Genomic DNA, 13,607 nt, shown 5'->3' with positions numbered 1-13,607 from the left:
GGTACAGAAGTATGGGTGGAATAGATGTGACCATCTAATCTATTCCCAAATCACTGTCAGACTCTTCTCCACTGTATCAATTACAGAATTTGCCAAAATGTTTCATATTGAAATGTTCCAACTACCAGGGATTTTGCTGATACAATATTCTAAACAATATTTCATCTGCTTATGGTTGTTTATGAACTCCAAATAATTTATATGCCTATTTGGCATTTATGTTCTATAAATATTTTGCAGTCTCTCCTGAGCCAGCAAGATGATCTCAGCTCCTTTTCTCCAGCTCTCTAATTCAATAATTCTACCAATAAATGAAGCAATCACACAGGCCTCACAATATGTTGGCTTCACTGAAAATACAGTGGTCATCACACAATTATCTTCTGGGTGTAACTATACAAAGTTTAGGCTGAGACCCAGTAAGCATGCTACAAGGTTTGAAGGTGACTTTGTATGAGTTCTGAGGCCAGCACAAAACTGCAGAATGCTCTGCGTAATAACTCCCCTTACACCTATTAGAAAAATTCCTTCTAACCCACCCTGCAGTTCCTGGATTTGATATGGTCAGTAGCCAGGGTCATAGCTCCACACAGGAGCTGTGAGCACTACTGGTAAGGTTTGGAGCACTGTGAGTTTGACTGTTTTGGTGACTCTTGTGCTTGAAATCAAAGAAAAGAAGTAAGTTCACTGGGCTTCTATTCCTTTTGCTTCCTGCATCTGGCATTACTTCACCACAAGTACTTCTACAAAGCGTCTGGACTTTGCTAAAGTCTATGTTAGAACATCAGCAGCCACTGAAGTGACTTCTTTATCTGTGCGCTACTGCATGTTTGCTTTTTCTCTGTCTTTTGGAGCTACTAGGCTATGCCATGTTTCTGAACTTAGAGAGCCGTACAAACACACTGCTATCCCTGACACGGTTGATACAATCCTAAAATGAACACGTGGGAGCTTATCAGTCAGCTGTTCATAACCTCCCTGAAAAAGGATGGATATTGATATGTTATTTGGCAGACATGGCTTTTACTACACCATAGCTATTTACTAACTCATTCATACAAATGCGAAACCAATCATTCTGGTGCTGCAGCAGCTATTGAAGATGAAATGCTAAGGTACGTTTTTCTGAGAATAAGGATTAGTATGAACCTCTTCAGACAGCGAAGTGTTGCTAGCTTGAATCCTGATTTATTGTAAGAAACAAAAGGACTATTTTATCTTTTCTCTGTGTGTGGGCAATTTGTGTGCAAAGTTCCCATTAGAGCCAATGGCAATCATGGACATAAATCTCCCATAAAGTACACAGAGTAAAGAACAGAGTCGGAAGTGTGAGAATGTGGCCCTGTTATCATATCCCTCCTCTTGGCTCTTTGTTCTGGATCTGTTGACTTTGTGAAGGAGATTCTGCTCTATGGAAAGAAAAATATGAGCAATTCCTTGGCTTTCTGGCAGAAATTAATAAACCACATTTTCTTGTAACAGGCTTGAGTGATTATGTTGCAATTAGGAGTTGTATATATTTCTTCTGATTTAAGGTAAACATTCTTCTAGTACTTTCACTCTCCCGCTAAGTTTGGAAATGTCACTTAAACTTCAATCCTAATGATCACAGCATATGAAATAATTCCAGTAAGAATTAGAAAAAGTTTTTAGTGAAATGTCAAAGAGGTTTTCATTAAATTATTCACTTAATAGCTCTAACATCCAAACCAGAACAAAGAATGTGGCAGGGATAATTTATATTAGAGTCTAAACATGCTGGAAATATAACTAGATACAAATGAACTATCATTCCCTCACATTTTTGAGATAAATTCTGATACTGATCTACTAGAATAATAGGCTTTAGTGTGGTCCATTAAGAAGAAAAAAATTACACATATGTCAAATACACAGACACTGTTGGATAATGATGCAAATGTTTTAGGCAATCAATATGAAGATCATAATTTATTTTTTAAAATTATTAAATCTTTTAACAAGCTTTGTGAACAATCATGAATGCTTCTGTGTATTTCTCACTGCCAGCAAGTACAATCAAGTGCTCTGCATCACATAGAAAACAGAGTCTGAAGTTGTTTATTCAGAACAACTGTGAGAGTTTTGTGGGAGCAATATACACATTCCTTGCTATATAAATCAGTGTCAAGGACCAGGTTCTCTATATTGATGTTGGTAGTAATGATCTGGACCCTCAGTGTAAAACTTATCTGGAACCTTTACTCACCATCTTGTGCTGAATATATGACAGCAGTGAGACTGAATGGTCCATCCCCTTTGTTGTTAAAAGCTTTCACTTTTACTTGATACTGGGTTGAAGGTGGCATTGATTCATCCTTGTGGACATACCGGCCAATTTCAGGATTAGTAACTGTAACTCTTCTCCATTCTTTATCACCAAATGGCTTGAAAGCCACTATATAACCAAAGTTATTGCCATAGTGGTACTCTCTTGACAAAGGCTAAAGAGGCAGAAGATAAAACATTAATTTTTGTAGCCATCTCAACAAATGGATCTCTAACGAAAAATAAACAATACAGAAAGCAGTGGCATGTTCATTGTAAAAACACTGAACTAAAGTTCCATTTTCTCCTGGTTTGCTTCTATGGTTTTCTCCCACCTCCTTTAAAAATATACCATCTTCATTATGCAGATTTGCAGTAGTAGCATATCTGCTACTAAAACATTTCAAGATCTTGTTCCTCACCCAAACTCAGTGCAAGGCACACCACGTTATCTCCTATAGAAAGAAAACAAGAATGACTGTGTACTAAAAATTTTATCAGCTGTAGCTAGGAAAAAGACTTTCTTAAGGAGTAAGTGATAATGGATATATAACACAGACACACTGTGCAAGTATATGGGTCCATGTACATGTCTGTAGATAGATACTCTTGTGGAACAGAGAGAGAGAAGAGAAAATTTATGCTGGCCCAGATTATATTAATTTACCTAAAGCTGATCACCTAGGCAACTGGCACAGCTGATGAAGAGGGATGGACATGTTCAAAGAATGATTCATCCTACCACTTCTCACTGATGATGGAGGTGGGTCCAGTTGCTGGTTTAGGCTATCTACCTAGTTTATAACTGGAAAAAGTTTAAGTGAAATGATTCTCACTTTCAGCATAAGTATTAAAAGGAACGTATGCAAAATATTTCTTAAAACTATAGCTAATTTCCTATACCTAGGAATACTGGAAAATATAAAATTATGAAAGACAATCTACTATAATGAATTTTCCTTCATTTACCAAAGCTCTACATTTAGTGATCCCTCCTCAGTCCATGGAGTCTTTTACACAACTGCTAGACAGTACACCCAAAGGGTCAAAATCATGTTGCTCATCAGTGCATCTGAAGGCTGACTGGAAGCAACTTTTTTAAAAAAACCTTCCTGCATCACCTTCATCATAGCTTACATATTGTAAACCTCACAGATATGAAATAACTTATCTTGAGGCAAAGGTCATGAATCAGTGCAACAAACAGAAATTAATTATTCTCCTTAGGTGTTTGCCTACTACTGTAGCACTTCAGCCAACATGTATGGAGATATTCTGAGCAAGGACTTATGGACCTTAGATATTAATAGTGGAACAAGCCCAGAAAAACCCTAGCTCAGTAATTCTGATGTTTGCATTTGTTTGAAGCTGGAATGAAACTCCAAAGATTCTCTGAGAAAAAAATAATTGGTGAAAACATTAGATTTTTGGAACAATAGAAACATTTCAATTTTGACTTCAGAAATATAATGCATGGATTAGAACATTAGTATACATAATTCAATAAGAAAAAAATTAAGCCAAACACAGAGGCTGGAAATCAAAATCTGAAAAATGTCTGAGAAGGACATAGGAAAAATGATGGAACTTCTTTTCTTCATGAAAAAGCTTCCAAGAGAAATGTACAGAATTAGACCAAAGGCTGCGACTTCTGCCTTATTCAACTTAAGGTTAACTGACCCTTGCCCTGGGTATGCTAGCTGTCAGATCCTATTGCATTCCATTTTCTCTGTTGCTGCTGTGAAGTTTCACTACTCTGCAACATCAGAGCTGAAGTTACAAGAATAACAAAACAGCAATACTAAAAGCAGGCAACCTTCAGCTGGTTGAGGACAGAAAGCTGGTTCTAGATGAAGCTCCCTATACACAGTGCTTCAGCAGGGGATCATCATTGCATACAAGCAGTTGGGTGAGTAAGGACCAGCATCCAACAGGATTTACCATCTGCAGAGTTCAGTAGCCAGTAGGTTTCCTCTTGCTTGCTGTTCTTTTTTCCCCATATTTAACTGCATCTCTAGCAGAACAGTGGCTAAGTTCAACCAAAAACCAGAAAGTGGCCTCAGCACACTATGATCAGGGTTAGGGCCCTAGTCCTTCTAGAACACGCAGTACGTATGGACAATCTTCTGGCCTGAGTGCCACTTGCTTCCTGGGTGGGTACTCTAACGATGACTCCATGTTGCAGAAGACAACTGGCTGATGCAGCTGACTGCAGTTCTCTAGATACATAATTTCTTTGGCTTTTTGAGGGAACACAGGTGAAATGACAATATATGTCAAATCTGAATTATAATGAAGTTTTAGATAGTGGAAACATGCTACCTACAACATGACTTCTGAGAACACATGAATGCCTTAAGTATAATTGGTAATTATCTCTCTGCCAAGAGATTAAATTCAAGAAACCCCTCATGTGAAAAAAGAGATGGATATTTGGTCTCTAGTTGTGATGCAAACAAGCCACTAGGTGAAGACTTTAACTAAAAATCAGCTATGAAAAAAAACCCAACCCAAACGACTAGATAATCTATTTTATATGCATATTTTTTTCCTGTGTCAGGCCTATTCTGAGTGTGCCTATTGGATGAGGTATTACTCATGTTTTCGTTGGTTTTCTACCTCAGGTCTGACTGCAGATTAGGTAAAAACCGGATGCTGAGTTTCCCAGAACAGCTAATGTACCTTCATGTACCGAAGTTTAGATTCATAGGCAACCTTGCAATTCAAAAAGTAGATTTCACGGACTGGGTCACCTTTGATAGCTCGTCTTCTGAATCTGTCATTGTATGTAGCTGCTTAAACAAGAATCCTACCTCATATGCCAAAGCAAGCAGCCTGGATGCAGCCCTAGATTCAGAATGATTTTTAGCCAGAGCAAACTTTAGAAAGCCAGGACTGGCTTAAAAATTATATTCTGGAAGGTCTGAAATAAAATGTTGAAAACAGCTTGCCCTCCAACAGTTGTACATAATAAGTAGGTATATGTAGCTGAATAGTTTGTAGTATCCAATAAAAACTTTGAAAAACAAAATAGAAGAGGGAAAGACAAATGGGGGAAAACGAGGAAGAATGGGCATGCCACTCCTAGCTCTTTCTCAGTTCTTTCAAAACAAGACTTAGAAGAGCTTTGATTGCATCTCTGGCTGTCTCATTCAACCTGGGCTTATGAATCATAGCAAAAGCTGAAAGAGGGTTGGCAGCAAAATATGAACCTGCCATACATTTTGTTCTTCTGTTCTTAATTAAGGACTATTTTGAGTAGCATATGCAAATGTCAGCACATTTGAGGGAATCAATATACACCTTTATCTTAGCCTTACAGATAGATATATTGTTGTCTGTCAGACAGGCTCCACAAATCCAATGCCTCTCTTCAAAAACACTTGCTAGACATAGTATTCAAGATTCTTGGGAAGTAAATATTTGATGCCATACTTAATTTGTCTGACTAAATGAGCTACTCATTACAAAACAGATGTAAAAAGCTTGACATTAGGTAAGAGAAATGATTGGAATATAAATCTACTTGGGTGTATAGGAAAGACCGAAATGATCTTGTACTTCAGATCTTGCCTTAGTCACTATTCTCTTGACTATAATTTTCTTTTTTTCAGTTTGGTCATAGCCAAAATTTCACTGTATTGAAAATGCCATGAGTACGGGTCTTTACAGGCAATGCAAGAAGTAGCTCTGTAGTTCATTAAAGTTTTTATAAGACAGCACTTGTGAAAAAATGATAAAATAATCTAGGTCTTGTGCAACTGTCCATTGTGTGTGTTCTCATTTGACTTTGGCTCTTCAAAAATAAACACAGTTCAGAATCAAACCAGTTAGGACACATCTACTTCCTAACCTATTGCTAGTGGAACTAAGCAATAACCTTTTCAATATAGTTTAACAGAAGTGTGGATCTTCCTTTTCCAGAAACTTAGAAATTTTTTCTGTATAGTAAATTGATTGCTGAAATAGTTAGGAAGACTGAATAAATATTTTGAGCTGAATTAAAAAGAAAACCAAAACAGGAAAGCCCAAATTTATTAGCCCAAACATATGGCTGACTATTTCTGTGTCATACTTGAGAACTTTTCTAAAGATGTATGATCAACCTTTAATACAAAAAGAAGGAAATATGCGTACGGAGTAAAAACAAGGAGGATCCCTACACAACAATGACAAAGTTGCTGTTGGAATTAGGACATCTTTATATTACTTCCCACAAGAAAAAGCACTCTTCATAGAGGTAAATAAGCTGCTACATCTAAACCAAATTATTCCGCAAAAGACAGAACTGACATAACGTACCTTATGTGCCTCATAGCTTTATGAAGGTGGACAGAGAGGTCAATAGAAAGATCAACTTGGTAATCTTTTCAAGCATAGCATTTAATTGCCTTTCTTTGAGAGGTAATGCTTCTGTAACGGTGTTTTTACTGGATACTGATAAGCTCTGACATGAACCAGATAGGCTTTTTTTCACTTTATTCCTTCTCTTTAGCTTTCCCAAATACCCTTCAGAAGACTTCAACTCTCTCTTCCTGCAACTTTTGCCTACACAACAATTTTGCTTATAAATCCTTATCCTCTCCTGTTCTGGGTTTTGCTTCCTTCCTATATTCTTATCTCTTTTCCATTCTTCCTTGTTCTCTTTTCCCTACAGTATAGGTAAATTTAAGCAAACATTGTTTCAATACCAGAATGAAGACAGCATTTCTGCATATAGCTATATAGACAAGACTTTTAAAAGACAAAATATCATGGACTGAATACTATGGTACATGAGAGGGATGAACTTTTCAAAACACTCTGCTTAGTGAAAATGTCTTCTAGTAACACTGATTTTTTAAACTTTTAATTCCATTATTTTTGTGATTAACATTTTATCTCTGTCCTTCTCCCCTTTCTTTATTTTGCCTAATACATAATAATTAAAGAAAAATTAATGGCTCAAAGAACACCATCAGTACGTGGATATCAATGAAGGGCTAGTGTGCTATGAAGCAATATTGTTTTGTGCCATCAGTCACATTAGCATTAAATAAAACATAAAATGTCAATATACAAGGATTTCTTTAAAACTCCAGTTAATAATTATGACAGGCTATTTTATAGAATGGTAATGCATTTTCTTTTTTTTTAATAAAGCTTCTAAAGCTGTGCACAGGACACTGAAGTCATAATCAAGACATTACGCTTGTAGTTATAGTAAGCAAATCTGCATGCTGTTCAGACGTAACTTTAAAAAGAGCCTCAAAGAAAGATAAAATATGCAGAATTTTCAAAAGCATTTACATCAATGCATTATCATAGTATGTGTTTCAATCTCTTTGAAACATACTTAAAATGTTTTAGCTCATATTTTAGAAAAGTCCAATACATAAGCATCTAAAATATGGTCTTCCCCATTCCTTTTTATGTATTTTTATGAGAAAAGTCTGAAAACCTATATACTGTGTACAAATCCTGCTCTCGCAGGAGCCAGTGACTAAACATTCATGGGTTTCAGGAGTGAGATCAGATACAAAGAAATACAAGTTTTGTGCCCTCTCAGTGCAATACCTACCATCCATGTTATTGTCAGCTCTCGATTGCTTCCACCCCCTCCTCCGACATCAGAAGGAGCCACATTAGGAGCTAGAAAAACAGAAGAGACAAGAAAAATGACTACAAAGTATGTAGTCAGTAAAAATATCACTATTTACTTTTCACCAGCACTGCCAACGAGCACACATAGCACACAGAATTAAAATGATAGTCTGTAATAGCTGTGAGAGTCTGTGGTCTGGCCAAGGCTAATGTATACCTACTGCTGCAGGATACATGCCAGTTCTAACCATAGCTAGCAATCATTCTTCTTTTTAACTATGTTCTCTACAAATATTTAATTGAATATTCAGAAACAGAACACTCCTCATAGGTCTTAAGAGAAGCACTGCGTATTGTTCTTGTGTTTCCTCAGACATTGGTACGGCAAGTGCTCAAGCACCCAGGACTTGCACATATATTTACCTTAACAGAGTGTAATCAGTTCCATGTACTTCAATGGATTTACTCGCAATGTGATAGGTTAAACCCACGGATATATCTTTGAAGCACTGGCATCCTAATCCCATTCTAGATTAGTGGTACGTGACCCTTTGATTGGCAAGTTCAGAATGGGTAGATGCTCACAAGTGAAGCTGGTATAGCACTCAGTAATTTACTAATTGCATTTTACACGGATATTCTGTGTAATGAAATATAATCTGTTGATCCATCATTAGCGCACAGCCAAGTGGTAAAGCGGGATACTCTGAAGGACTCCATTACAAATCATTCCTATATTCTCATTTCTGTGAGACTCTGCACTGTGTGATGATTCTATTGCCATCCTTTATGGTGTTTGTGTATTTATTTGCTGTCACTCAATACCGAGGACACATAAAGTACCACTGAAAACTTAGAAAATGGTGACCTACCTATTGTGCTTTAAATATGGCCCAGATGGTCGTGCATTAGCTATATGCCCTATCTACATGAACATGTTCTTTGTGTTAAAAACTCTTAAATGATCAGGTATTTTCTCCGCTAATCAATGAACGTTGCAAGATAGTAAGGGGACAGTTTCTAAGTGCTCTTGCACTATTTAAGTAAAATGCTTTCTGAGGCCTTCTCTGAGGGTCAGCTGAGGAGAAACACAAAGCAGAGAAGAATTTTTAGAAAGAATAAAAATATATAACAATAAATTTGAAATTGAAATCAGCATTCGGTGCATGGTTTGTGTTATTTATTTCTAGTCTTCCAGAAAACAAATTAGTGGAGAACGAGGCTAAACATACGTACCACGACAGAGGAATCTTAACATATTACTTGCCCTTGTTGTTACTGAAATACACAGTAGTCACACTATCTATTATAAGCATGTAACTTCAGTGCTAATTTAGAAGCAGAGGTTTGCTAGAATGCTTAAGCAGTCAAAGATATGCAGGATGCCAGAAAAGAGAAAAAAAGACTGTCTAATCATCCATTTCAAGAGACCCTCCCTCATTCTCTACACCATTAAACCCAGGTTCCTCTTTCCACTAAGACCAGGTTACTAATTCAGACAGGTACACATACAACAATTACTCTAATGCATCCAGAAGTTAAAATATATAAAATCAGACTTTGACTCACTGAATTTCAAGACTTCACTGTGAAATGTGTTATTGATGAAGCAAGCAGATTTCATTAAAAAGAAAAATCACAGCACACACTCTTAGCATGCTAATAAAAGTTACTGAAATTACAGTTATCTACAAGGAGACTTCAAAACTGAAAAAGACACCCATAACATTTGAGATTAACAGACATTATCTGTCACTTATACACTACAACAAAGATGCAGCACTAGTTGCTGCTGTTTAACACAGAACAAATGTTAAAAATAACTACACTGTGTGGATATGAGTTGTTAGTGCAGTAAAATATTTACCTTCTTCAGATTTACATGAAAATGCACACACAGTACTCTTTCTGTAGTACCCTGGAAGTTGACAGTGCAACCCAAATCCTGTTGTTGGTACTCATAAAAAATTCCAGCTCCTGGCAGAAAATGCACTTGGGCACAGAAGTCCATCTGCAAACTGTTACTGATTTACACCCTATTTTGGCAGGGCAGGAAGTGCTGACTGATGCCTAGGAAGACTACATTAACATTTTGCTTTGTTTCACCAAGTATGTGTCACAGTCTGTCATAGATGACAATGGTGCTGTGCATGGGGAATCAAACAATGGACTAAACAGATTACCTCTTGCAAATGCATTGCATCCTGCTACCAAACTGGAGAATATACAATTTTTTGGGGAGGCTACAACAAATACCAGGAACGTAGCTCACTGCAAACTGCAGGATGCTACCACTGTTCCACCTGTGAGCATTATTCCCCTCCCTTTCTGTCTCTATTCTGACATTTCAAAAATGTCTGTTGTGAACCAGGTGCTCCAAGAAGTATGTGTAGACTTCTCATTTAGATTCCTGGGCCTTCAAATACAGCTGTTGAGTCATAAAACATATGATGCAAATAGTAGATTTTATAGGCAGTAATTTCCTTTTACTTTAGTAATAAAGTTATGCGGCTTTTCCTTTCCTGTCCAGATTAATTTAACCAATCTGTATTTCCTTTCTCTTTAAGTAACAAAAAGTTGAATGGACCCAATATGGTTCTTTTTAATAAATGTTTTGAGATTAGCAATGCAAATACATTTTACTTTGAAAATACTAGCTAACCAATACAATGACCTAGCAGGTATAATTGCAAAAAATAATTTTTACCCTTTGGGTTTGCATTTTTTATTTCAAATCTCAAGCTATGGGACAACAATTGTAAATATATCTAGATTGCACATGGGTGCTAATATGTGTTAAGGAGAATATACTGGTATACCAGTTTTGTCGGATAGTCTTTTTGCAATGATACGTTACCTTCTAAAGCACTGCTGTTATCTCCTTTGTACAGTCAAAACAGAATGTATTATCTTGAATAATAACAGCTAATTCCTCATTTTGGAGAATTCATTTTAAAAAGGACATGCCTGAGCCTACAGGATATCCTTAAATATGCTCTGAGATTTTAACACTGAGTAATTAGACTAATAAGAGCGTATGTTGTGTTGGATAATGTCACATCCTTGACGTGGAATAAGAAGACACAAGACCAAACCTTCAGTCACAGAAATATGGCATTTTCCAGTATAACACACATCCTGTCATGTATTCTTTAGTTAGAACAGAAACCAAAGAGCAAATGGACATTTTCCTTGTTAAACACATGCATGTTTTTTCCTAAGTCCTGTACCCTGGTACCAAGCATGTGCTTGCCTTCATAAACACGTGACCTGACTGATAGATACAGTGGTGGATCTCTGAAAGATACAGTCTGATTCTGTTTCAGCAATGGAGGCAAATTTGCCATTTGTATCACTATGTTTCTTTCCTGTCTGCTTTGATGCTATCACATCTGCACAGTCTGCTTACTAAAATCTATAGTAGTGGGTGGCTGAAAATATATTCTCTAGACTTGCATCTTATAAAGTGGTTTTTTTTTCAATTAAAAAAATATTTACAAAATATATTAATAAAAATGTGAAAATTAAGAAGCACATTAAAAACTTGACATTTTCTGTTTACGTACGAGCGCCTTCAGTTCTAATTCTCTGTGATGGCATACTAGGTTCTCCTGTCCCCAAAGTGTTTGTTGCTATTATCCGGAACTCATACTCCATCCATGGAATTAAATCAATCACTGTAGCAGATTCCATATTTCCTTCAATATCTGATGGTTCTAAAAAAAATAAGAAATTGCTTTAGAAAACAGCACTTTTACAATACAGTCAGCCAACACTGTGGTTGATTTCAGCGAAACTACCACTATTCTGCAACCACACATAGCCAACTGAAGGAAACTTGGTGTTGCACATTAGGAATACCATATTTTACAAGGAGTACTCATGGCACTGACTGGGAATTTGGAAATTATGTATGATTGGATCTTGGATAAATCCTTATAGACTTGTAAGTTTTAACTGGGTGCGAACTAGCAAAAGAAGTACCAATTTAGTTATGAGATATCCTTACTAATTACATATTGTAGTTGTAGAATTTCATTTAACCTACAAATACAATGAGAAAACTGGAATGCAAAAGCTGTAAAATAAAAATGCATGAAACAGACAAGGGCTAGACATGTGAAAATGTAGGGTTCAATCAATTGCTAAAGAGTGGTTTATAAAATGTGGTCATATTCTGATGCAACTTATTAGTGAGCATGTTACAACTTGCTATCTAGTTCTGATCAACAACAAGGGTAAGTGGTCTTGTAATTCCTGTGAAAAGACTTATTACTGTCATAAGGATGAGCTTCTTTACCATAAATAAAATGCGTAACTCATGACTCTGTCTACAGTTCACAGACAATAGGGGTTGTTTCTATAACTGTCTGCAGTTATAGAGAGACATTTTGATTTATTGCGTGGGCCAAGAGTTATTTGTCAAATTAGATTCTTGGGTTCAGAGGCAAATGAAAAATGAGATATTCTGAGCTGGAAAGGCAGATGATTTGAAATTAAAATATGAATGCAATGGCTGCAAAAACCCCATGCATGGCAGCATAAGCAATGGAAGGTGACACAACTTTCCTCTACTTAATGATCATTAAATTGTTCATTCCAAAGTGAGGCCCTGAAGGAGAAAGAAAAACACTTTCCATTTTCTTTCCACTTGCCCACCACCGTCCCTCATCTTTACTCAAAGTATTTTTCTGTCCAGTCAGTAGAGCCATTGCAAACCTCCTACGGCATCCAAGCCATGATATAAAGTTGGCATTCCTTTTCTGGGCTACTTTCAATCTTTTCATTTAATCTTACTGTGCTATAAATTCCCAGAATAATGATGAGTACTAAAAACAATGAGAATCTGATCCTCTTAACTGGAAAGAGCAACATAAATGTAAACAACTTATTACATAACCCATTCATACATATTTCCATACTGTGAAGGAGGATACACTTCTTTCATAAAACACACTCTTATGCAACTTAAGATGAATGATTTGGTTTGGGAATAATGGTAGTTGCAATAATAACAATAATATTTCTGAAGTGCAGTGCCAAAGTATATTTTCTTGTTCCACACATTGAAAATTAGCAGTGTTAAATGACAACCTTAACACAGATGAGAGATCAGTTTGGACTGTTCATCATGCTTCTTTCATATGAAAGTAATCATTGAACCAAACTGGGAGGAGCCCCGAAATTAAGTAAAAGCTTGCAGTGGTGCCAGTGATGGTTACTATGGTGATTTTACCTATTTTTTTCAGGGAATCATCTATTAATCAAAATTTCTCAGTGTCGTTTGCATGAAAAAAGCAATGATCTTGAAAACATCGCAACTTCATTTCAACTTCTCAGCGATTAATAATTTATATCGTTCCTGCTTGCTTCTTGAAAAAGGAACTCAGTAATCTAGATTCCTCCCTGCCACACTCACGATGTGAATTCCATTCAGCATGCTACGGGCTGAGACTCAAAGTCTGACTGCATGTCTGAATGACTATCATCTCATTAATTCTGTGAAGCAGAACTTCTGAGATGCAGAGAAGTGCAACCCATTGTGCCTAAACCACTGCAAACAGGGAATCATCCTGAGGAGTGAGAGGTGGGTTCAAGTGTCTGCAGGAAAGATCTGAATCCAGCACTTGTATCTCCTACACACATTTCTTGTTCCAGTAACACACTGCACAAAAGGAAGTAACAGAGCTGCCACCCCGTTTATAAATTATTCCTTTATCATCCTATAACCTCATTTC

The 13,607-nt window shown here is 36.6% G+C and overlaps 1 protein-coding gene and 1 long non-coding RNA gene across 9 annotated transcripts in view; one reads left to right on the top strand and one right to left on the bottom strand.

Annotated features, from left to right (window-relative positions):
* The window catches only part of CNTN1 (contactin 1), a 249,875-nt gene that overhangs the window by 31,930 nt on the left and 204,338 nt on the right, over positions 1–13,607 (bottom strand). For all 8 annotated transcript variants that reach the window (XM_080392102.1, XM_080392100.1, XM_080392105.1 and 5 more), the window contains 3 exons: positions 11,436–11,585; positions 7,847–7,917; positions 2,228–2,462 (listed from right to left, as the gene is read on the bottom strand). In XM_080392102.1, the coding sequence (XP_080248228.1) occupies positions 2,228–2,462; positions 7,847–7,917; positions 11,436–11,585 (456 nt within the window). The remainder of the gene's footprint in view (positions 1–2,227; positions 2,463–7,846; positions 7,918–11,435; positions 11,586–13,607) is intronic.
* Positions 1–13,607, top strand: part of LOC308065762 — a 541,432-nt gene that overhangs the window by 455,087 nt on the left and 72,738 nt on the right. The gene's annotated exons all lie outside the window — the stretch shown is intronic.

This window comes from Falco punctatus, assembly GCF_963210335.1.
Source record: "Falco punctatus genome assembly, chromosome: 6".
Classification (NCBI taxonomy): domain Eukaryota; kingdom Metazoa; phylum Chordata; class Aves; order Falconiformes; family Falconidae; genus Falco; species Falco punctatus.
Note: the sequence above shows the minus strand (reverse complement) of the source record. Positions and strands in the feature narration are given on the sequence as shown.